This window comes from Oncorhynchus masou, chromosome 32 (assembly GCF_036934945.1).
Source record: "Oncorhynchus masou masou isolate Uvic2021 chromosome 32, UVic_Omas_1.1, whole genome shotgun sequence".
NCBI lineage: Eukaryota > Metazoa > Chordata > Actinopteri > Salmoniformes > Salmonidae > Oncorhynchus > Oncorhynchus masou.
The window spans coordinates 82,655,535-82,679,604 of NC_088243.1; the positions used below are offsets into that span (position 1 = coordinate 82,655,535).

Genomic DNA, 24,070 nt, shown 5'->3' on the forward strand with positions numbered 1-24,070 from the left:
TCATCAACTGCTGTAACAATCCTGATCAGTAGGTAAGTCAATTATATTTGTGTCAACTTGACAATATCGATGTGTACTCAAAGCTCTCGCCTGCGTGACGCAAACAGACAGGGATCGGCGCTAAACGAGGCCACCCATTGTCTGGCCCTCCCGCCCTCCGTTGCGAGCGAGCAACGTGATTGGCCCAGGCCTCGGAAAGAGTGCCCGGGGATCCAAATGTACAGGCCGCATTTATCTTAGTGTCGAAAAATAAACCCAAACAATAACAGACACAACCGAGAAAGGAAACATATCGACGATCCATTTGAAGGAGTCCATAATAAGGTAAAACATTTCGAAACGATTGAAATTGCATATCAAATATATGACTAGGGCCCAGTCGGCCGTTACGGGCCTTCTACAGCCCGTCGAAAAACAACATGGTTGATAATGCCGCATGCTCTAGCTAACATGCTAGGCTAGCTAGCTAATGTCCCTTCGCAATTACAAATGCTAGTAGCTAAACATTTATCGATGCAATGTTGTGAATGCACACGTCGGTTGTATTTATTTTGTGGTATCGATCGCGTGTCATGGTGTTCATTTAGCACCAATCGTTGATGTATGGCGGTTTTATGGAGTTTTAAAACACGCTATCAAACTAGCTAACCAAAATGGCGGAATCGAGGCTAACTAGCTACGGTTGTTGTGGGCGCAACGGTTTATATATAAATATACCGTAAGTAACAGCCACCAAGCACTATACACCCTGTTCAATGACTTATTATTGTTATATACATCCCTTTCTTTGCAGTATTGCTCAACGTTGCGTTTGTGGAATTTCCCCCCAGATGTCGACATCTGCCGCAAACGTCTGCACAACTCCGAACAAGCTTGCTTAGTTCGTTATTAGCTAGCGGACTAGCCCGCTACAGATATCCCTCTACGCCACCGCCACCCAATGAATGTGGATGTTTGCAAGTGTTAACACGAACATTTGGTAATCAGGTGGAATTAGTAACACTAACTAGTTGATTCTGTTCATTTTTTTGTTTTAAATAGCGAGTACTCGCTAGCATGCCCTACAGTTGCATAATCCAGGCAGCCATGAAATTGGGCAATGAATGGTGGGCGTGTGTGGGACAACTCAAATCATTGCATTTGAGAAGCAGGAAAAACAACCTTTATTTATCCGTTCTAGGTCTCTTTCGACCGTCGCATAGTAGAAATATGACCGAATATCTCATTATTCAGTCATATTCCATATGAGCTAGGACTGACTCAAATGGCATCAACAAGTGTTAATAACAAATCAACAGTTTCCACAGTAGCACCAATTAACTATGTGGTCATATTTTTCCAGACATTAATTTTGTCAAGGCAGACACAGCAATACCAGTAGCTAGAATACTGCAGTTTCAGCATCCTTATCATAAAATAGCATACGCAGAGGATATCTACTGGATATGTGATGTCATCAGTTTTTCCCACACTTCCTCTTGTGTTCCCTGGATGAAAGATCAATGTTTTCAGTGGCATCTATCTCAGCTTGTTGTCCATTCTTTGCAGGGTTCTCTCTCCCAATGGAAGGAAGAAACACCAGCAACACACTGTTCTTATTTTAGAGTGCATTGTCATCAAATGTGAAGGTAATACACACCGACAGTAATTAATATCCAGGGCCTTTCTCTGAGTAGGAGAGCTGCTCTAAGATCTGGCCATATAATATTATTCATTATGATCTAAAAGCCAAACTGATCCCAGTTCAGCACTCCTACTCTGATATACTTTGCGGATACCGGCCCTAATCATCTGACATTCCTGAATTCACATAGTGTGTAAAGAGTATTGAACCTCTTGAAAGGATGTGTAGGCCTAACATGAATAATTTTATTTAAGCTTTTTTAAGATCAAAGAGATGGACCACGGTGGAGGGATCCTGGAGCTACACACACAGGAGTTAAAGATGCCTCACACCATGATCATGCAAGACTTTGGTAGGTCAATATAGCCTTGTGATAATGTATACTTTGGGTTCATTAGCCTTCACTTGATAGCCCAATGCCTCACGCAAAGTTAGATGCTGAACACACTACAGCAGAGTCTTGTGTAGCTGTACCTTTTTTTTGGTGCTTTTCCACAAAGAGGAAAGCCTGGAAATGCCTCAGGCCAAACCAGGGCTGCAGTGGAAAAACGTTCCTGTAATAACCTTCCCCCTCTTACTGTTTCCCTGTGCAGTGGCAGGAATGAGGGGCCTGGCCCACATCGACGGGGAACACATTTTGGTGTCTGTGCCTGAGGGCATGCTCCTGTCTGACGTCATGACAGACGAAGGCATCCTGCTGGAGCACGGCCTGGAGGTGCAGGGCCTCGAGACGGAGGTGGAGGTGGAAGGCCTAGAGACGGAAGTTGAAGGCTTTGGAGCGGAGGTGGTGGAGCTAGAGACACAGATGGTTGAGGGCCTCGAGACGGAGGTGGTTGAAGGCCTGGAGGTCGAGGCCCTGGAGGCGGAGGTGGAAGTCGAGGGCCTTGAAGCAGAGGTAGAGGTCCTAGAGGAATATCTAGAGACTGAGGTGATTGAAGGCCCTGACATCGGACACGAACACTTGCTGGGTTCCGATGTGGCCATCGAGGAGGCTATAGACTCTCACCATCACCATGTTCTAACCTCAGACCTCATCCAGGGCTCAGTCCACCATCACCACCACCACCACATGCCAGACCAGCTTTTTGTGGAGCACCAGGAGGAGGAGGAGGACGTGTTGGAGGGCTTGGACCAGGAGGTGTTGGTGGGGGAGGAGGAGACAGTGATCCAGGCCCACGAGGAACTGCCGGTGGACGTGGAGGCTGTCTCTCTGCAGACTGATGAGGAGGACTACCTCATGATCTCCTGTGAGTCAACTACACCTAGAAACAGACTGAGGCTTGATTTCATTGAATTATTTGCTATGATCAGTAATATTAGGGCTGTCCTTTCGACCAATGGATTGGTAAAAAAAAATTTAAACATGTATTTTTCCATATGTTTATTAAAACCCTATGTGTTTTAATAAAATCATGTGCTTTGAGCTTGTCTGATGCTTAAAGTTTACAGTTTGATGCCTTAAGAGGGTGCTAGAGATCTAGATAACCAGAAGAAAAAAAACCTGTCCCAACTATCCTCCTCCCGCTCCTGCTGGCTTTCTGCCATTACTCTCCTGAAGTTTCCGGTAATAGGCTACACGAAGAGTCGGCAAACTTTCTCATGTGGAATGCCAATTTATCTTACCATTTCTACCGATCTACGTGACAGTTATGGTTTTCATATTCACATTTTCGTGAAAGTTTAATTTAATTAATAATAACGTCTTCATATCTCAATCATTGTCATGTGGTTGATAAAAATTCTATCATTCTAAATGAACATGATACATACCTGAAACGTTACTTCCATTGCCAACTATGTAAAAACAAATAAAAACATTGCAGCCTGCAGGTAGAAAATATCCTGATTTAAAAACATCTTTAAAAAAATCCTATACATCACATTGGCTACACATGGCCTGTGTGCAACAAACTTGAAACATTGTATCAACTATTAACTTGTGTTCAGCCTGAAGCTAGCACTATCGAACTTACAACATTTGTATAACATTATTCTGGGCCCTCAGTTTCCGCCAGTGAGCTCAGGACAGACACAAGGGATAAGAACCCGTGCTTGACTTGGGAAGGAGCTCACCGGAGCTGAAAACAGGTACCTCAAATGTTCTACCTCTTGAGCTCCTGTTCCTCTTATAGAAAATTAGCTAAAAAGTATTGTGGAGCTCCTGCACCTAAATATAAACAGTACCAGCACCCAAATGAGTACCGGAACCTATTACAGTTCAAGTCGAGCATTGATAAGAAGCATATTTTATGTTTTCACTGGATCAGAGAATCACATTTTCCCCTTTCACGCTGAGTGGTTATCAAAAGGGAGAGAGCTGGAAAGATCTTTTCAAATACATTGAGGAACTATTCTCATTCTCAATGGATGTAAAAACAAAATTTGTTTGCTTGCTGTTTGAGGTAAAGAAAACATTACTTTGAGAAGCTCCACAGGTGGTGTGTTAAGCCAATCAGTAATACTATCAGATCCCCAAATGGGCACATTTATGTCTACATTTGCGCCCATGACAGGTAGCCTATGGGCCTACTTCCATGTGTGTGTGTCCTTACTCATTTGACAGGGGTGCTCCAAACAAAAGACAATGACTAATTTGACAGAACTCGTAAATAAAATTAAATAAACCAAAAGTTGTTTCTCACAAGTGTACCAGGTATAGGTTGTGCACTCTGCAAACAACATGTCCACTCTGACACTGACAACAGGAACACTGGAATAATATTGAATGGATAAAAAAAAACCTGACCGTAACCAAAGTAACAAACATTGTAGATTAGGAATTATGGGTAAATGTACTAGTGGTGATATATGTAAAGGGGAATTGATAGACACTAATAATCAAACGCAACCAATTCACACAATGAAGTTATGAGATAATGAATGCGCACAAATTGTCGGTAGAGAGACGAATGCCGAAATCGGCATTTACCGTGATTTGGCCTCAGCAGGGCATTCATACTTCTTGCACTTCGCGGAACAGTGCAGAGCTGTTTTCAAGGAAATTAGTTTGTATTTATACAGCGTGTACCGTTTCCCCCCTACCATCAACCAATCATGTCAATGCGGAGCTATTCAGAGCCCTTCTTCATTGTTACAAAATTTAGGGTGCTCATTGACTGTGGTACCGAGCTCGATTTGGCCTTTGGAGGCTACGCAATTGCCAAACACCTTCGATAATGAGCCTCCGACCACATTTTTAGAATCAAGCATAAATTGTCTTTCAGTCTAGAGTCTAGGATGAATTGGACCGCAGAGTGAAGGAAAAGCATCCAACAAGTGTTCAGCATATGTGGGAACTCCTTCAAGACTGTTGGAAAAGCATTCCAGGTGACTACCTCATGAAGCTGGTTGAGAGAATGCCAAGAGTGTGCAAAGCTGTCATCAAGGCGAAGGGTGGCTACTTTGAAGTATCATATAAAATATTTTGATTTGTTTTTACACCTTTTTTGGTTACTACATGATTCCATGTGTTATTTCATAGTTTTGATGTCGTCACTATTATTCTACAATGTAGAAAATTGTGAAAAATCAAGAAAAATCCTTGAATGAGTAGGGGTGTCCAAACTTGTGTGTGTTACTGCTCGACCTAAAACCATCTCGGTCGACCAACCGCCTAATTGGGGACAGCCCTAATTTGAATCAATGTTTACAACCACTGCAAATGAATAGGCTAGAATATATCTAAGGGATTGTTTGTAGACCGTTTCTGAAGTCTGTTTTGAGAGCATATTTCATGAACTCTTCTGATCATTTTTGCCTTGCAAGTCCTTGATATTGTCCTACCCTTCTGCTGGGTAAAAGCTTACTGTCATGTGTTATTTGTGTCCATCCAGTGTTGAGAGGAGTGGAGGCACTCATCTAGAGACACTCCTCTAGAGATCACTACTGTAATCTTAGTGTGTGTGTGTCCGTCCATCCAGTGGATGACGTTGGTGAGAAGCTGGACAGAGGAGACACTCCTCTAGGGATCACTACTGAGGTGATGCATGATGAAGAATCCAACAAGGAGGGGTCCGAGGTCATCAAGGTCTACATCTTCAAAGCCGAGGCTGATGATGATGTGGAGATAGGTGAGTGATACTTCTATCTCGTTCAAGACCACTGGGAACGCAGAAAAAAATGAGCTCCGACTGGGGAATAATCGGTTTGAATGGTCATCCAACTCGGAAACTCTGGCATCTTTCTCGAGCTCCAACTTTCCGACCTGAAGATTACAGACGTCATGATTTGACCTTGGTTATTTCAGAGTTCCCACTTGTCTTGAAAGCGCTGTTCTTTCATCAACGAGGCCAACATTGAAGTGTCAATTGAAAAGTAAAGCATCATTTTTGTATTCTGAATGGCGTCAAACTATCTTGTAACGTGAAGTATCAGCTACATACATGGAAATGATAGTTTAGATGGTAAGTGTTCCCTGGGGGAGTAGAGAGAACATAAGTGTGCTAGTGTGTGACTAGCTAGGTTTCCTTCCAATTGGCGACAGCTTTTTATGTAAATATTCAAAAATCTGCATAAGAAAGCATGTGCATTTTGCCACCAGTGCTATTTCCAAAAAATTGACGTTTTGTATATAAAATCAATGCGTGATGACGTAGTGCAACACAAAATGTACTTTTTCATGTACGGAATAAAAATGAAAAGTTCGATGTTTGCATCATTTTCAACTCAACTTATAGTTTTGTCACGAACTGTTGCGTTTTAAATGGCATGTGTCTACTCTGGTCTGGGTACAACAGCTCTCGGGTACAGTGAGGGGAGGCTGGTCTACATAATGACATTACTATGGAGAAGAACTAGATGTAGTTTATTTGTCAAACAACAGTCAAGCATCATCATCTCACCAGAATAAGACCCTCGATATTTAATTGAAAAGAGCATCAACGTCACTGTGCACTTTCACCACCCTGTGAAGTTCATCACAACTTATTTCATCTGTAGCCTAAAGAACTGCACGGTTTCCCCAGTTGTATTGGGAGGACCGCACAACATATCCTCGCGTGACTCCCAAGTATACTTCAATATGGTTATTTTATATCAATATTTGCGCATAAAGGCGTTTTCTCACGTAATTAATTTTACCGTCATGCAACGATCCCACCATGTCGAATAATTAACAAATTATGTAAGCATCTATAAAATTGTACTAAAACTTCCCGTTTCCATCAGAGCTGTCGCAATTTTTTAATATATATATATATATATATGGTATAACATTTACATTTAAGTCATTTGGCAGACGCTCTTATCCAGAGCGACTTACAAATTGGTGAATTCACCTTATGACATAACATTATTTATTCAAAACAGTTCTAGTGCTATTTCTATTGTTTTTATTATATTTCTCTAGGCCTGCATGTTGGGGCTCGAAGCCTAAGGTTTTTAATGTACCTTGCAATCACACCTGCAACCCTGTACATATGACCATTAAACACTGTGAAACTCTACTAGCATTAAACTGTCTGTTGAACACTGTGAAACTCTACTAGCATTAAACTGTCTGTTGAACACAAACTCTACTAGCATTAAACTGTCTGTTGAACACAAACTCTACTAGCATTAAACTGTCTGTTGAACACTGTGAGACTCTACTAGCATTAAACTGTCTGTTGAACACTGTGAGACTCTACTAGCATTAAACTGTCTGTTGAACACTGTGAAACTCTACTAGCATTAAACTGTCTGTTGAACACTGTGAAACTCTACTAGCATTAAACTGTGTATTGAAGTGCGATTACTGTCTCTGTCTGTAGGTGGGACCGAGGTGGTGTCTGAAAGTGACTGCCATAACGGCCACCATGCTGGGTTGGAGTCTGGGGGAGGAGGCAGACATGGCCGGGGGGAGAGGATGGTCTACATGGCTGTGAAGGACCACGCCCAGTCAGAGGAAGATATCAGTGAGTAAACACTCTTTAAAAAATAAATAAATAAACGCTCCATCTGTTAAGGTTTGTTAGTGGAACCCTTCAGGGTAAGGGTTGTTACTGAATCTGTCTGTGTGTTTACAGATGTGTCAGACATGGCAGAGCAGGTGTACATGGAGGTGATTGTAGGAGAGGATGAGACCTCTGCAGTCCAGGAGAACCAGCTAGATGACTCTCCAAACAGCAAGATGTTAGTCCCTGTCTCCTGGCCTGCTGCCTACGGTAAGAAATACAATTTATGTGATCAACTGGTTTTATATTCATTAATAACAGTATTCCTTCATCTGGATATAACACACACAACTGTGGGCTCTATTGTAACAAACCTAACGCAATGGTAAGTCCAAGCCCCCGGAGGTAGCGCTATAGGTTTGATGAATTAACAAATTGTGGCTTTTGTCGAGACTTGGCCCCTCACTTGCAATCGTAACATGCTCCATGGCTCAATATGTGGTTGTGTATTTACTATCTTTTATGTATTGCCTTGGAATCAATTCCACAGTAAATCGCATTAGGACTGAGCATGGACATGCCAAACGTTGCCAATAAGCATGATTAAATTCATTATTATTTTAGGCTTAAAAAGAGTGAATAATTGTAATACAATTCTAAAGAAAACATGTTTTTCAAATAAGCTAAATGTCTAAATACACTTACAGGCACCATAATTGCTTCCTGTGGGCATATCATTTTTAAACAACGCAGGCTCTGGTTTTACGCCCATCCAAACTGTTTACAGCAGCTGGACAAAGATCCAATGTAAAGAGAGAATGTCCCCTCTCCTGTTGTACTGCTTCCAAATATGTTTTATATACATATTGGAACCGTCTTACAAATCGCAGTCACACTTTTCCAGAAGTGCATTGCATGAGCGCCACAGACGTTCTCACCATTTAAACCAGGACACGGAATTATTCTAATAAGTTTGCTTGTTTTTGTTTGGTTTTAATAAAAATCCATGTTAAATGTAATGCTATCATCAAATCTGTTGAATCAGCCAAATTGCTGTTGAACCAGCCTTCGTTATAGCAGGCTGAGGGTAAGAGTAGTCTACAGAGAGCTTGGGTTAAAAAAATGAAAAATGAAACGGGAAAACAATTTGTTCCAGGAGAATAACTTCTAAATAGGAGTTTGGCCGGTATTCAGAGGTTCTCGTCTCACGGTGGACGTTGAAACCCGTTGCCCTGAGTCTTACTATGCCTGTGTTGACTTTTTGGGGGCCAACAGTTGACCAACAGCTGAATTTAGTTGGTTTACTATCATTGTGAAGACTTACGGTACTCCACAGGTATAGTAAATCGTGTACACGCTCACACACAAACCTTTCAGCATTAGTGCTTGTTTTAGTATTTGCTAAACCGTATTTCTCCTCCCCTGCTGTTTATATGTATACTGAACAAAAATATAAACGCAACACGTAAAGTGTTGGTCTCATGTTTCATGAGCTGAAATTAAAGATCCCAGAAATTTTCCATATGCACAAATAGCTTATGTCTCTCAAATTTTGTGCGCACATTTTTTACGTCCCTGTTAGTGAGCATTTCTCCTTTGCCAAGATAATCCATCTACCTGACAGTTGTGGCATATCAAGAAGCTTATTAAACAGCATGATCATTACACAGGTGCACCTTGTGCTGGGGACAATAAAATGCCACACTAGAATATGCTGTTTTGTCACACAACACAATTCCACAGATGTCTCAAGTTTTGAGGAAGAGTGCAATTGACTGCGTATTCCCAGTATCCAGCAACTTCATACAGCCATTGAAGAGGAGTGGGACAACATTCCACAGGCCACAATCAACAGCCTGAACAACTCTATGTGAAGGATATGTCACGCTGCATGAGGCAGGTGGTGGTCACACCAGATACTGACTGGTTTTGTGATCCAAGGTCCTACCTTTTTTGTTTTATGCATATGTTGGTCACAGATACCTTATCTGTAGTCCCAGTCATGTGATCCATAGATTAGGGCCTAATTAACTAACAGATCTCCTTATGAACTGTAACTCAGTAAAATCTTAGAAATTGTTTTTGTTCATAAGTCTTTCTCCTCCCCTGCTGTGTAATTCAATTTAAAGGGCTTTTAAAATGTATTTGACCTTTTATTTACCTAGGCAAGTCAGCTAAGAACAAATTCTTATTTTCAATGACGGACTAGGAACAGTGGGTTAACTGCCTGTTCAGGGGCAGAATGACAGATTTGTACCTTGTCAGCTCGGGGATTTGAACTTAAACCTTCCAGTTACTAGTCCAACTCACTAACCACGAGGCTAACCTGCCGCCCCAGTGCTAGACCCGCTTTATTGGCATAGGGAACATATGTTAGCATTGCCAAAGCAAGTGAAATAGAAAATAAACTAAAGTGAAATAAACAATAATGACATGGGTCTATTCCTCTCTTCCTCCTTTTACACTCACAGAATTTTCAGAGGAATAGACCCATTTTAGGTGTCATTATGGCTGTATACAGTGTTGTAACCATGTGCAAATTGTTAAAGTACAAAAGAGAAAATAGATCTAAATATGGGTTGCCTTTGTGATGGCACACGGTGATATTTCACCCAGTAGATATGGGAGTTGATCAAATTGGGTTTGTTTTCAAATTCTTTATAGGTCTGTTATCTGAAGGAAAAATGTGTCTCTAATATGGTGGTGCAGGAGGTTAGGGAGTGCAGCTCAGTTTCCACCTCATTTTGTGGGCAGTGAGCACGTAGCTTGTCTTCTGTTGAGAGCCATGTCTGCCTACGGCGGCCTATCTCAATAGCAAGGCTATGCTCACTGAGTCTGTGCATAGTCAAAGATTTCTTTAAGTTTGGGTCAGTCACAGTGGTCAGGTATTCTGCCACTGTGTACTCTCTGTTTAGGGCTAAATAGCATTTTTTGTAAATTCTTTCCAATGTGTCAAGTAATTATCTTTTTGTTTTCTCATGATTTGGTTGGGTCTAATTGTGTTGCTGGTCTCCAGGTTCATCTCTCTGTAGGTGATAGCTTTGTAATGGAAGGTTTGGGAGTCCCCTTCCTTTTAGGTGGTTGTAGAATTTAACTGCTCTTTTGTTCATTTTGATAATGAGCAGGTATCGTCCTAAATCTGCTCTGCATGCATTATTTGGTGTTTTACATTGTACACATGGGATATTTTTGCAAAATTCTGCATGCAGTCTTAATTTAGTGGTTCTCTCGTTTGTGAATTCTTGGATGGTGAGCGGACCCCAGATTTCACAACCATAAAGGGCAATGGGTTCTATAACTGATTTGAAGTATATTTTTTTTTAGCTAGATGGTATGTTGAATTTTATGTTCCTTTTGATGGCATAGAAGGCCATTCTTGTCTCTCAGATCGTTCACAGCTTTGTGGAAGTTACCTGTGGCGCTGATGTTTAGGCCAAGGTATGTATAGTTTTTGGTGTGCTCCAGGGCAATGGTGTCTAGATGGAATTTGTATTTGTGGTTCTGGCAACTGGACTTTTTTTGGAACACCATTATTTTTGTCTTATGGAGATTCACGGCCCAGGTCCGACAGAATCTGTGCAGAAGATCTAGGTGCTGCTGTAGGCCCTCCTTGTTTGGGGACAGAAGCACCAGATCATCAGCAAACGGTAGACATTTGACTTCAGATTCTAGTAGGTTGAGGCTGGATGTTGCAGAATGTTCTAGTGCCCTCGCCAATTTGTTGATGTACATGTTGAAGGGGGTGGGGCTTAATGTGTTTTATATGTAGATAAGTCTGTTTCTCCTGCTGTTTAAATGTAGATAACAACAGTGTGGACACGGTGAGGAATGGAGGGACCAGGCCATACCTTCAGATCAGAGACGGTCAGGGCACCAACAGAGCCCTCAAACAGAAGATCAAGAAGAAGAAGAGGAATGGCGAGACACGGCAGTGCCAGACCGGTACAGACATTACATTATCACGGCAGTAGTAGACCCGTACAGACAGACAGACATTACATTATCACGGCAGTGCCAGACATTACATTATCACGGCAGTGCCAGACATTACATTATCACGGCAGTGCCAGACATTACATTATCACGGCAGTGCCAGACATTACATTATCACGGCAGTGCCAGACATTACATTATCACGGCAGTAGTAGACCCGTACAGACAGACAGACATTACATTATCACGGCAGTGCCAGACATTACATTATCACGGCAGTGCCAGACATTACATTATCATAGCAGTGGTAGACCGGTACAGACAGACATTACATTATCCGTTCGTCTGACATGAGCTCAAAGAACATACAACTAGTTATGTCTCCTTAATATATAAAATGATCAGAGGGTTGAAAACATGGTGGAGATTCCCTGTTGCTTCCTTTTTATTTCTTGAAATTCTGCTCTTAGACCTTGTGAGTTTTGATCTGCTCCTCACTTTTTTACCATGTAGTGTAAATTACTATGTGGACACCTGCTAGACAAACATCTCATTCTAAAATCATGGGCATTAATATGGAGTTGGTCCCCCTTTGCTGCTGTAACAGCCTCCACCCGTCTGGGATGGTTTTCCCCTAGATGTTGGAACATTGCTGTGGGGACTTGCTTTCATTCAACCACGAGCGTTGGTGAATTTGGGCACTGGTGCTGGGCGATTAGGCCTGGCTCTAAGTCGACGTTCCAATTCATCCCAAAGGTGTTCGATGGGGTTAAGGTCAGGGCGGCTCTGTGCAGGCCAGTCAAGTTTTTCCACACTGATCTCGACAAACCATTTCTGTATGGACCTCGCTTTGTGCACGGCAATGGTAGCGTTCTCCTGGCATCCGCCAAATTAGTTTGTTGGACTGCCAGATGATGAAGCGTGATTCATCACTCCAGAGAACGTGTTTCCACTGCTCCAGAGAAAGCGTTTCCACTGCCCCAGAGAACGCGTTTCCACTGCCCCAGAGAACGCGTTTCCACTGCCCCAGAGAACGCGTTTCCACTGCCCCAGAGAACGCGTTTCCACTGCTCCAGAGTCCAATGGCGGCGAGCTTTACACCGCTCCGACGCTTGGCATTGCGTATGGTGATCTTAGGCATGTGTGTGGCTGCTCGGACATGGAAACCCAACTCATGAAGCTCCCAACGAACAGTTATTGTGCTGACGTTGCTTCCAGAGGCAGTTTTATTATTATTATTTTATTTCACTTTTATTTAACCAGGTAGGCCAGTTGAGAACAAGTTCTCCTTTCCAACTGCGACCTGGCCAAGATAAAGCAAAGCAGTGCGACACAAACAACAGTTACACATGGGATAAACAAACGTTCAGTCAATAACACAATACTTTTTTTCTATGTACAGTGTGTGCAAATGTAGTAAGATTAGGGAGGTAAGGCAGTAAAGAAATAGTTACTATTTAACATAAACACTGGAGTGATAGATGTGCAGATGATGTGCAAGTAGAGCTACTGGGGTGCGAAAGAGCAAAAAAACTGTATAACAATATGGGAATGAGGTAGTTTGGTGTGCTATTTACAGATGGGCTGTGTACAGGTACATTGATAAGCTGCTCTGACAGCTGATGCTTAAAGATGTTGAAATGGAGAGTAAGTCTCCAGCTTCGGCAATTAAAAAAAAAAATGTTTATTTTTATAATTTTCTGTTTTTTTTAATTGCATTTCTTTCCAGTCATTAGCAGCAGAGAACTGGAAGGAAAGGTGGCCAAAGGAGGTGTTGGCTTTGGGGGTGACCAGTGCAATATACCTGCTGGAGCTTGTGCTACGGGTTGGTGTTGCTATGGTGACCAGTGAGCTGAGATAAGGCGGGGCTTTACCTAGCAACGACTTATACATGTCCTGGAGGCAGTGGGCTTGGTGTCGAATATGTTGCGAGGGCCAGCCAACGTCAGCATACAGGTCGCAGTAGTGGGTAGTAAATGGGGCTTTGGTGACAAAACGGATGGCACTGTGATAGACTGCATCAAATTTGTTGAGTAGAGTGTTGGAGGCTATTTTGTAAATGACATCGTCGAAGTCAAGGATCTGTAGGATAGTCAATTTGACGAGGGTATGTTTGGCAGCATGAGTGAAGGAGGCTTTGTTGCGAAATAGGAAGCCGATTCTAGATTTAATTTTGGATTGGAGATGCTTAATGTGAGTCTGGAAGGAGAGTTTACAGTCTAACCAGACACCTAGGTATTAGAATATGTGGACAACTACAAAGTCAGAACCATCCAGAGTAGTGATGCTAGTCGGGCGGGCGGGTGCGGGCAGCAATCGGATGAAGAGCATGCATTTAGTTTTACTTGCATTTTAAAAGCAGTTGGAGGCCACGGAAGGAGTGTTGTATGGCATTGAAGCTTGTTTGGAGGTTAGTTAACACAGTGTACAGAGAAGGGACAGATGTATACAGAATGGTGTCGTCTGCGTAGAAGTGGATCAGAGAATCATCAGCAGCAAGAGCGACATTGATATATACAGAGAAAAGAGTCGGCCCGAGAATTGATTATTGAAATGATCGGTTATCGTGGATTTATCGGTGGTGAGTGTTTCCTAGCCTCAGTGCAGTGGGCAGCTGGGAGGAGGTTCTCTTATTCTCCATGGACTTTACAATGTCCCAAAACCTTTTGGAATTAGTGCTACAGGATGCAAATTTCTGTTTGAAAAAGCTAGCCTTAGCTTTCCTGACTGTCTGTGTATATTAGTTCCTGACTTCCCTGAAAAGTTGCATATCGCGGATGCTCTTCGATGCTAATGCAGTACGCCACAGGATGTTTTTGTGCTGGTCAAGAGCAGTCAAGTCTGGGGTGAACCAAGGGCTATATCTGTTCTTAGTTCTACATTCTGAACTTTTAAAGAGCAACCAGGCATCTTCTACTGACGGGAGGAGGTCAATATCCTTCCAGGATACATACGCCAGGTCAATTAGAAATGCCTGCTTAATTAGAAATGCCTGCTTAATTAGAAATGCCTGATCAATTAGAAATGCCTGCTCAATTAGAAATGCCTGCTCTGAAGTGTTTTAGGGATTGTTTGACAGTGATGAGGGGTGGTCGTTTTGACTGTGGACCCATTACGGATGCAGGCAATGAGGCAGTGATCGCTGAGATCCTGGTTGAAGACGAGGTGTATTTGGAGGGCAAGTTTCTCAGGATGATATCTATGAGGGTGCCCATGGTTATGGATTTTGGGTTGCACCTGATAGGTTCTTTGATAATTTGTGTGAGATTGAGGTCATCTAGCTTAGATTGTAGTACGGCCGGGGTGTTAAGCATATCCCAGTTTAGGTTACCTAACAGTACGAACTCTGAAGATAGATGGGGGGGCAATCAATTCACATATGGTGTCCATGGCACAACTGGGGGCTGAGAGGTGTCTATAACAAGAGGTGACTGTGAGAGATTTATTTCTGGAAAGGTGGATTTTTAAAAGTAGAAGCTTGAATTGTTTAGGCACAGACCTGGATAGTAAGACAGAACTCTGCAGTAGATTGCAACTGTGCCCCCTTTTGTAGTTCTATCTTGTTGGAAAATGTTGTAGTTGGGGATGAAAATGTCAGAATTTTTTTCGTGGCCTTCCTAAGCCAGGATTCAGACACGGCAAGGACATCAGGGTTGGCGGAGTGTGCTAAAGCGTAAAACAAACTTGGGGAGGAGGCTTCTGATGTTAACATGCATGAAACTACAGGCTTTTACAGTTGCAGAAGTCAACAAATGAGAGCGCCTTGGGAATAGCTGTGGAGCTGGGTGCTACAAGGTTGGGTTAACCTCTACATCACCAGAGGAACAGAGGAGGAATAGGATAAGGGTACGGCTAAAGGCTATAAGAACTGGTCATCTAGTGAGTTGTGGACAGATCATAAAAGAAGCAGATTTCTGCGCGTGGTAGAATAGATTCAGGGCATGATGTACAGACAAGGGTATGGTAGGATGTGAGTACAGTGGAGGTAAACCTAGGCATTGAGTGACGATGAGAGCGGTTGCATCTCTGGCGGCACCAGTTAAGCCAGTTGAGGTTTCTGCATGTATGGAGGGTGCGACAAAATAACTATCTTAGGCATTTAGGGCGGGGCTGGTACTCTACAGTGAAATAAAACAATAATAACTAACCTAAACACCAGTAGACAAGGCATATTGACATTGGGGAGAGGCATGTGTAGCCGAGTGGTCATAGGGTCCAATGAGCAACAATAGGGGAGTCAGGGAGCCATTAGGTAGCCGCTACAACGCTAGGCGAGCTGGAAGCTCGGCGATTCAGAAGGCTAGCAGGTCATAGCCAGCAGATGGGTTTTTGGCGACGTCGCAATGGAGAAGCCTGTTGAAACCACCTCGGACGATCATGTCGTGATGGATCGGCGGGGCTCTGTTGGCATAAAGAGTCCAGGCCAATTGGCAAAAGAGGTATTGTAGCCCAAGAATTAGCTGGTAGACCTCTACGGCTAGTCGACAGATGGGCCTAGCTCGAGGCTACCTCAAGGCTAACTGGTGCTTGTTTCGGGACAGAGGCACGAGCCAGGTGTAGCCACTCGGATTGCAACTAGCTCGCTGTGATGATCCGGTGTAATGTTCCTTAGCTTGCGGTATGTAATCCGGAGATGGGGTAGAGAAAAAGCAGTCCGATATGCTCTGGGTTGATATTGCGTTGTAGAGACTGGCAGGTATTGATCGAGCTGAGGCTGGCTGGTGTCCGAGTAAACAGTGAAGGCCGCTAGCAGTGGCTAACTGACTACTAGCTAGTTAGCTGGCTGGCTAGCTTCTGAAGGGGGTTCCGGTTCTAAAGTATAAAAATAGCAGATCTGTACCACATTGGGTGAGACGGGTTATAGAAGAGTATATTCTGTCTGTAGATGGAAAGTGAGATTCAAATATATGAAAAAACTAGGAACACAACTACATACACACGGGACAAAACAAAACACACGTCCGACTGCTACTCCATTTTGGAACTCTGTAGCAAGTGTTGCAACCGAGGACAGACCAAATTTTTGCGTTTCAGCACTCGGCGGTCCCATTCTGTGAGCTTGTGTGGCCTACCAATTCGCGACTGAGCCATTGTTGCTCCTAAATGTTTCCATTTCAAAATAACCGCACTTCCAGTTGACCGGGGCAGCTCTAGCAGGACGAAATTACTTGTCGGAAAGGTGGCATCCTACGATGGTGCCACGTTGAACGTCACTGAGCTCTTCAATAAGGCTGTTCTACTGCCAATGTTTGTCTATCGAGATTGCTTGGCTGTGTGCTCGAATTTATACACTTGTCAGCAATGGGTGTGGCTGAAATAGATGAATCCACTAATTTGAAGCGGTGTCCACATACTTTTGACCATGCTGTGCATCTCTGCTCTTTGTCTCGTCAGCTGTGTTCATACGTTCTCAATTGGCTCACCTGGATAATTAAAGGCTAAATACATTTCCCCTCTGTCTCCTCTCAGCTGTGATCATCGGTCCAGACGGCATGCCCCTGACCGTCTACCCCTGTCACATCTGTGGTAAGAAGTTCAGGTCACAAGGCTTCCTCAAGTGCCACATGAAGAACCATCCTGACCACCACCTTAAGAAGTACCAGTGTACCGACTGTGACTTCACCACCAACAAGAAGGTCTCTGTCGTCTCTCATATCTCTGATGTTCACGTCATTGGACCTTATCTGTTATTACTCTCCTCTTTTCTTCTCCCCTTCATTTTCTCTATTTTATGTTATTTAAGCAATAATGCCTGAGAACCCGGGAATTATCAGACCAGGGCTGTTCTGAGGCCCAAGGCGCAGCCCAGGGCCAGGATTACTGCCTTGGAGGGAGTTGTCCCTCCATAATTCCCAGGTTCGAGGGCATTATAACTTTTTGTTATAATCTTTGCAGACATACAGTGGGGCAAAAAAGTATTTAGTCAGCCACCAATTGTGCAAGTTATCCCACTTAAAAAGATGAGAGGCCTGTAATTTTCATCATAGTACACTTCAACTATGACAGACAAAATGAGAGAGAAAAAAATCCAGAAAATCACATTGTAGAATTTTTTTTATGAATTTATTTGGAAATTATGGTGGAAAATAAGTATTTGGTCAATAACAAAAGTTTCTCAATACTTTGTTATATACCCTTTGTTGGCAATGACAGAGGTCAAACGTTTTCTGTAAGTCTTCACAAGGTTTTCACACACTGTTGCTGGTATTTTGGCCCATTCCTCCATGCAGATCTCCTCTAAAGCAGTGATGTTTTGGGGCTGTTGCTGGGCAACACAGACTTTCAACTCCCTCCAAAGATTTTCTATGGGGTTGAGATCTGGAGACTGGCTAGGCCACTCCAGGACCTTGAAATGCTTCTTACGAAGCCACTCCTTCATTGCCCGGGCGGTGTGTTTGGGATCAGTGTCATGCTGAAAGACCCAGCCACGTTTCATCTTCAATGCCCTTGCTGATGGAAGGAGTTTTTCACTCAAAATCTCACGATACATGGCCCCATTCATTCTTTCTTTTACACGGAACAGTCGTCCTGGTCCCTTTGCAGAAAAACAGCCCCAAAGCATGATGTTTCCACCCCCATGCTTCACAGTAGGTATGGTGTTCTTTGGATGCAACTCAGCATTCTTTGTCCTCCAAACACGACGAGTTGAGTTTTTACCAAAAAGTTATATTTTGGTTTCATCTGACCATATGACATTCTCCCAATCTTCTTCTGGATCATCCAAATGCTCTCTAGCAAACTTCAGACGGGCCTGGACATGTACTGGTTTAAGCAGGGGGACACGTCTGGCACTGCAGGATTTGAGTCCCTGGCGGCGTAGTGTGTTACTGATGGTAGGCTTTGGTCCCAGCTCTCTGCAGGTCATTCACTAGGTCCCCCCGTGTGGTTCTGGGATTTTTGCTTACCGTTCTTGTGATAATTTTGACCCAACGGGGTGAGATCTTGCGTGGAGCCCCAGATTGAGGGAGATTATCAGTGGTCTTGTATGTCTTCCATTTCCTAATAATTGCTCCCACAGTTGATTTCTTCAAACCAAGCTGCTTACCTATTGCAGATTCAGTCTTCCCAGCCTGGTGCAGGTCTACAATTTTGTTTCTGGTATCCTTTGACAGCTCTTTGGTCTTGGCCATAATGGAGTTTGGAGTGTGACTGTTTGAGGTTGTGGACAGGTGTCTTTTATACTGATAACAAGTTCAAACTGGTGCCATTAATACAGGTAACGAGTGGAGAACAGAGGAGCCTCTTAAAGAAGAAGTTACAGGTCTGTGAGAGCCAGAAATCTTGCTTGTTTGTAGGTGACCAAACACTCATTTTCCACCATAATTTGCAAATAAATTCATTAAAAATCCTACAATGTGATTTTCTGGATTTTTTTTCTCTCTCATTTTGTCTGTCATAGTTGAAGTGTAGCTATGATGAAAATTACAGGCCTCTCATCTTTTTAAGTGGGAGAACTTGCACAATTGGTGGCTGACTAAATACTTTTTTTGCCCCACTGTATGTTTATTCATTAAAATATGACGGACATTTTATAATTAAAAATATTATTTTAACGAGTACATTTTGTTTTTGCATTCTGAAGTTTCTACCGAAGTGTACTGGAGTTATTTTCTTATGTTTTGACCCTGTCGTCAATGCTAATCATTTTATTAATTCGATGTTGCTATGCCATTTGACCTTGCTATGCTAAACAAATCATTGGCATGTAGCTAGCTAGCAGAGAGTCAATGATGATGAGAGACAAGCACTTCAATAAATAATCATTCAATAAATGTCCAATAGAATTCATGGCTTTCTGAGTGCTTTTGGTTTCCATGGTGAATTATTAGTTTTGAGTTCATTCTTGGGATAGCTAGCCTATTGGCAGGGGAGAGATCTCCCCCCCCCCTACTGTTGCAAACCAAATAGTAGCATGGGGGAGAAAAAAAAAAAAAAATTGTGTTTTTTTCCTTTCCCCCAGAGGGAAATTAAGTTAATGAATATCCTGCCTGGACTGCTGGACAGTGGAATTATGAGATTAATACTTGTCTCATAACTCCTGCATATCAACCAATCAGGAACCAGACAACCTGTTTTCTAATATTATGTTGTAACTCCTCCCTGTTAAGTGTGTTGCTCTTGTGACATGTCTGTAAAATGCACTATAAATATATTCTGTTTTGTTTTTGAAGGTCAACTTCCACAACCACCTGGAGTCCCACAAGCTACTGGTCCATCGCAGTGACCGAGACAGAACCTCTTCCCCAGACTACCCAGAATACAACAGGACCACCCCAGAGTACCCAGAATACAACAGGACCACCCCAGAGTACCCAGAATACAACAGGACCACCCCAGAGTACACAGAATACAACAGAACCACCCCAGAGTACACAGAGTATACCCGGCGTTACCACGAAGACAGCCAGCTAGGGTCTAACAAGCTGATCCTGAGGGACAAGGAGTCCAAACTGCACCACTGTAAGTACTGTGACTATGAGACTGCAGAGCAGGGGCTCCTCAACCGTCACCTATTGGCCGTTCACAGCAGGAACTTCGCCCACGTGTGCGTGGAGTGCACTAAAGGCTTCCGTCACCCGTCAGAGCTCAAGAAGCACATGCGGACCCACACGGGGGAGAAGCCGTACTGCTGCCCGCACTGTGACTTTCGCTGTGCAGACCAGTCCAACCTAAAGACTCACATCAAGAGCAAGCACGGTGCCGACCTGCCTTTTAAGTGTGGCCACTGCCCCCAGGCTTACGCTGACGAAGGGGAGCTGCAGCGGCACACAGAGATGGTGCAGGGCCACAAGACCCACCAGTGTCCCCACTGTGAACACAAGAGCACCAACTCCTCTGATCTAAAACGACACATTATATCTGTTCACACCAAAGACTTCCCTCACCAGTGTGACGTGTGTGAGAAGGGCTTCCACCGGCCCTCTGAGCTGAAGAAACACTCAGAGACGCACAAGGGCAGCAAGGTGCACCAGTGCAGGCACTGTAACTTCACGACCTCTGACCCTTTCACCCTCAGCAGACACATCCTGTCCGTTCACACCAAGGACCTCCCCTTTAAGTGTAAACGCTGCCGGCGAGGGTTCCGCCAGTCCACGGAGCTGAAGAAACACATGAAGACCCACAGCGGGAGGAAGGTGTACCAGTGTCAGTACTGCGAGTACAACAGCCCGGACGCTTCAGGATTCAAACGCCACGTGATCTCGATCCACACCAAGGAATACCCCCACTGCTGTGACTACTGTTGTAAAGGCTTCCGAAGGCCCTCGGAGAAGAGCCAGCACATAGCCAGGCATCACAAAGAGATGCTGATGGAGCGTTGTTAATACAATTTTGACACAACGTTACCCGGACAGACTGGCACACTCACTCCTTAGTCTACGTAGACCTGATTAACACGACAAAGGGGGAACACGTTTCGGCAGTTGATAAGGATGGAATGGTACATTTAGACTGCTAGCAACGGTAACATTCTGACTGTTTCTCTTTTTCTACTGGTTGTATAGAGTAGGAAGAGGTCTCACCAGACCCCCCCCCCCCATTTCCTTTCCCCCAGGTGTAATCAAACTGAGCATGTGGTGGAAGTTGGTGAAGTTTAAAAGCAGTGTACATGTTGTCAGTGGTGCGCCTGTCACTCTGTCTGTATTTATCTGCAGAGAGAGGATTCACCATATGATTAACAGTGGGTTTTTCAGGGTCTCGAAATATGTCTGTGTGTGTTCCTGTTGAATATCTGGAAGAAAGAAGTGGACAGAAGTCCTCTAATATAGGAGGTGGTTATTTGAGAACATCATTCAGGCCTGTTCTTCTCTATCTCACCAGACTGTATCTGGATCAAACTAGTGCATACTGTATCTGGATCAAACTAGTGCATATTGTATCTGGATCAAACTACTGTATCAAACTAGTGCATACTGGAGAGCTGCAATGCTCTGCTAACAACTTGTATCTTCAAACCTGGGTTCAAATAATTTTTGAAATATTTCGTATACGTTTAGCTTTCCTTTATCCTGCCTAGAGTGGACTTTTGCGAATCGGTTGGTTCTGTTTTGCCTGGCAAGTCCAACGAAGGTATGTATTTGAAACTATTACAAATAGTTTTTGAACCCAGGTCCAAGTATCCTCCCAATAACCTGGTTTATACCCAAATACCGTTTGTTTTTTTAAAGGCAATCTGAATCACAATCATGTCATTATGAGCCTGTGGGCCCTGTTTGGGTGGTCCACCTGTGAGGTCAGAGTGGAACAATGTTTACACAAGCACCTTAATCTACGAGCTACGAAACCAACTCGTTTTTAAAAAAACAAACAGAACTTTGTTTTGTTTCTTCTTAACAGTGCCAATTTATTATTAATTAAACTTTAATGTTTTGGTGTTTGGTGGACAGATGGTTCTGTATGTTTGGTAAAAAACGCTTGTCACCACAGTTTTTTGACCTTGTGAATGCCACTGTAAGTTGTGTATATGACCATGTGAATGCCACTGTAAGTTGTGTATATGACCTTGTGAATGCCACTGTAAGTTGTGTATGTGTCATCACATGGAACACAGATGTGGTCACACACAAGCCAACCATCCGATGGTCAGGTCTTATGTTCCGTTTCTCCTCATGCACTGAGCTCTGCTAAAACAGACATCTGAAAAGTAAAGTGATTTTAAGTCTCAAACGTATGCCGTGTAAAGAGATTGTGTGTTTGAGTCAGTTTAAAGCACTTTAACTATTATTTTGTTAATTTTACATGTACGCAAATGTGTATAATGTATATTCCCTGAATGAGACAATATGAGTGTTGTGGGTATTTCAGGGCCTGGAGTGGGACGGTAGCGACCAGTATTCATCCCAATGTATTATCAATAGAGAGCTGTCTAATGAACTCTTCTGTTTTCATATCTGATAGGTAATTGGTTGGTCATTCTGTTGAGATTTCTGCTCACTGGTGTCCAGCAACCCCACAGTCAGTTGGCTACACACACCTTAAGTACAATGGTGGAGAGATTGTCATTGGGAGTCTTAAAGTATGCACATAGTCGGCTGGCCATGAAATGAGTTGTGTTTAAAAAAAAATGTATGTATTTTTTTTTTTTTTTTTTTTTTGTCTGATTGTTCAGAAACTACTGGTGAGGAGCAACCAAAATAAACAATTATCTTTTTAGTTCTTGCTGTCCTTTTTGGGGGGCATTTCGAGCCTCAAAGGCTCTAGTGAGTAGTGCATGACAAGGGAATAGAATGTCTCCTCTTGCTCAATCATCACCACCAGATGGCGGTCTAACTCCACGGAAATGTAGGAAAATTAAAATGTTATTTCCAGCTTTACCGATAATGTATTACTCAGTTGAATAGTATGACAACTCACATAAATAATCATATAAAATACCTAGTGAATAACTTAGGTCAAAAGTGGGTTACCATATTGAAAACGGGAAAGGAGTACTTATCCAATATATGTCCCGAATGGCACCCTATTCCCCATATAGTGCACTACTTTTGACGAGAGCTCTAAGGGCCTTGTTAAAAAGTAGTGCACTACATGGGGAATATGGTTCCATTTGGGACAGATTATATGTGACGCTACCATACTGCTCCCTCTCCAAGAGACAGAACTTATCCAACTGTGATGTCAGCACTTCTGTGCTCCTCTCCTTCATACATCAGGATTGATTCTCCAGGCAAGAGACCGTTTAAATGAACCCTGAGACGGAGCGCCCACCCTGGCTGCTATTCCCTACAGAGACAGAGCGCCCACCCTGGCTGCTATTCCCTACAGAGACAGAGCGCCCACCCTGGCTGCTATTCCCTACAGAGACAGAGCGCCCACCCTGGCTGCTATTCCCTACAGAGACAGAGCGCCCACCCTGGCTGCTATTCCCTACAGAGACAGAGCGCCCACCCTGGCTGCTATTCCCTACAGAGACAGAGCGCCCACCCTGGCTGCTATTCCCTACAGAGACAGAGCGCCCACCCTGGCTGCTATTCCCTACAGAGACAGAGCGCCCACCCTGGCTGCTATTCCCTACAGAGACAGAGCGCCCACCCTGGCTGCTATTCCCTACAGAGACAGAGCGCCCACCCTGGCTGCTATTCCCTACAGAGACAGAGCGCCCACCCTGGCTGCTATTCCCTACAGAGACAGAGCGCCCACCCTGGCTGCTATTCCCTACAGAGACAGAGCGCCCACCCTGGCTGCTATTCCCTACAGAGACAGAGCGCCCACCCTGGCTGCTATTCCCTACAGAGACAGAGCGCCCACCCTGGCTGCTATTCCCTACAGAGACAGAGCGCCCACCCTGGCTGCTATTCCCTACAGAGACAGAGCGCCCACCCTGGCTGCTATTCCCTACAGAGACAGAGCGCCCACCCTGGCTGCTATTCCCTACAGAGACAGAGCGCCCACCCTGGCTGCTATTCCCTACAGAGACAGAGCGCCCACCCTGGCTGCTATTCCCTACAGAGACAGAGCGCCCACCCTGGCTGCTATTCCCTACAGAGACAGAGCGCCCACCCTGGCTGCTATTCCCTACAGAGACAGAGCGCCCACCCTGGCTGCTATTCCCTACAGAGACAGAGCGCCCACCCTGGCTGCTATTCCCTACAGAGACAGAGCGCCCACCCTGGCTGCTATTCCCTACAGAGACAGAGCGCCC

At 43.9% G+C, this 24,070-nt stretch overlaps 1 protein-coding gene across 3 annotated transcripts; it reads left to right on the top strand.

Annotated features, from left to right (window-relative positions):
• The first annotated feature begins 148 nt into the window (after positions 1-148).
• LOC135526697 (zinc finger protein 711-like) lies at positions 149-22,581 on the top strand. Of its 3 annotated transcripts, none has more exons than XM_064955270.1 (10): positions 149-324; positions 1,549-1,628; positions 1,879-1,976; positions 2,218-2,871; positions 5,545-5,694; positions 7,375-7,518; positions 7,630-7,767; positions 11,299-11,439; positions 16,900-17,066; positions 19,602-22,581. In XM_064955270.1, the coding sequence occupies exons 3-10, from the start codon at positions 1,898-1,900 to the stop codon at positions 20,751-20,753; spliced, it is 2,625 nt and encodes an 874-aa protein (XP_064811342.1). In that variant the 5' UTR covers positions 149-324; positions 1,549-1,628; positions 1,879-1,897; the 3' UTR covers positions 20,754-22,581. The 3 variants fall into 3 exon arrangements, with proteins under 3 accessions (XP_064811342.1, XP_064811343.1, XP_064811344.1); XM_064955271.1 differs by having other exon boundaries at positions 1,889-1,976; XM_064955272.1 differs by lacking the exon at positions 5,545-5,694.
• The last annotated feature ends 1,489 nt before the right edge of the window (positions 22,582-24,070 follow it).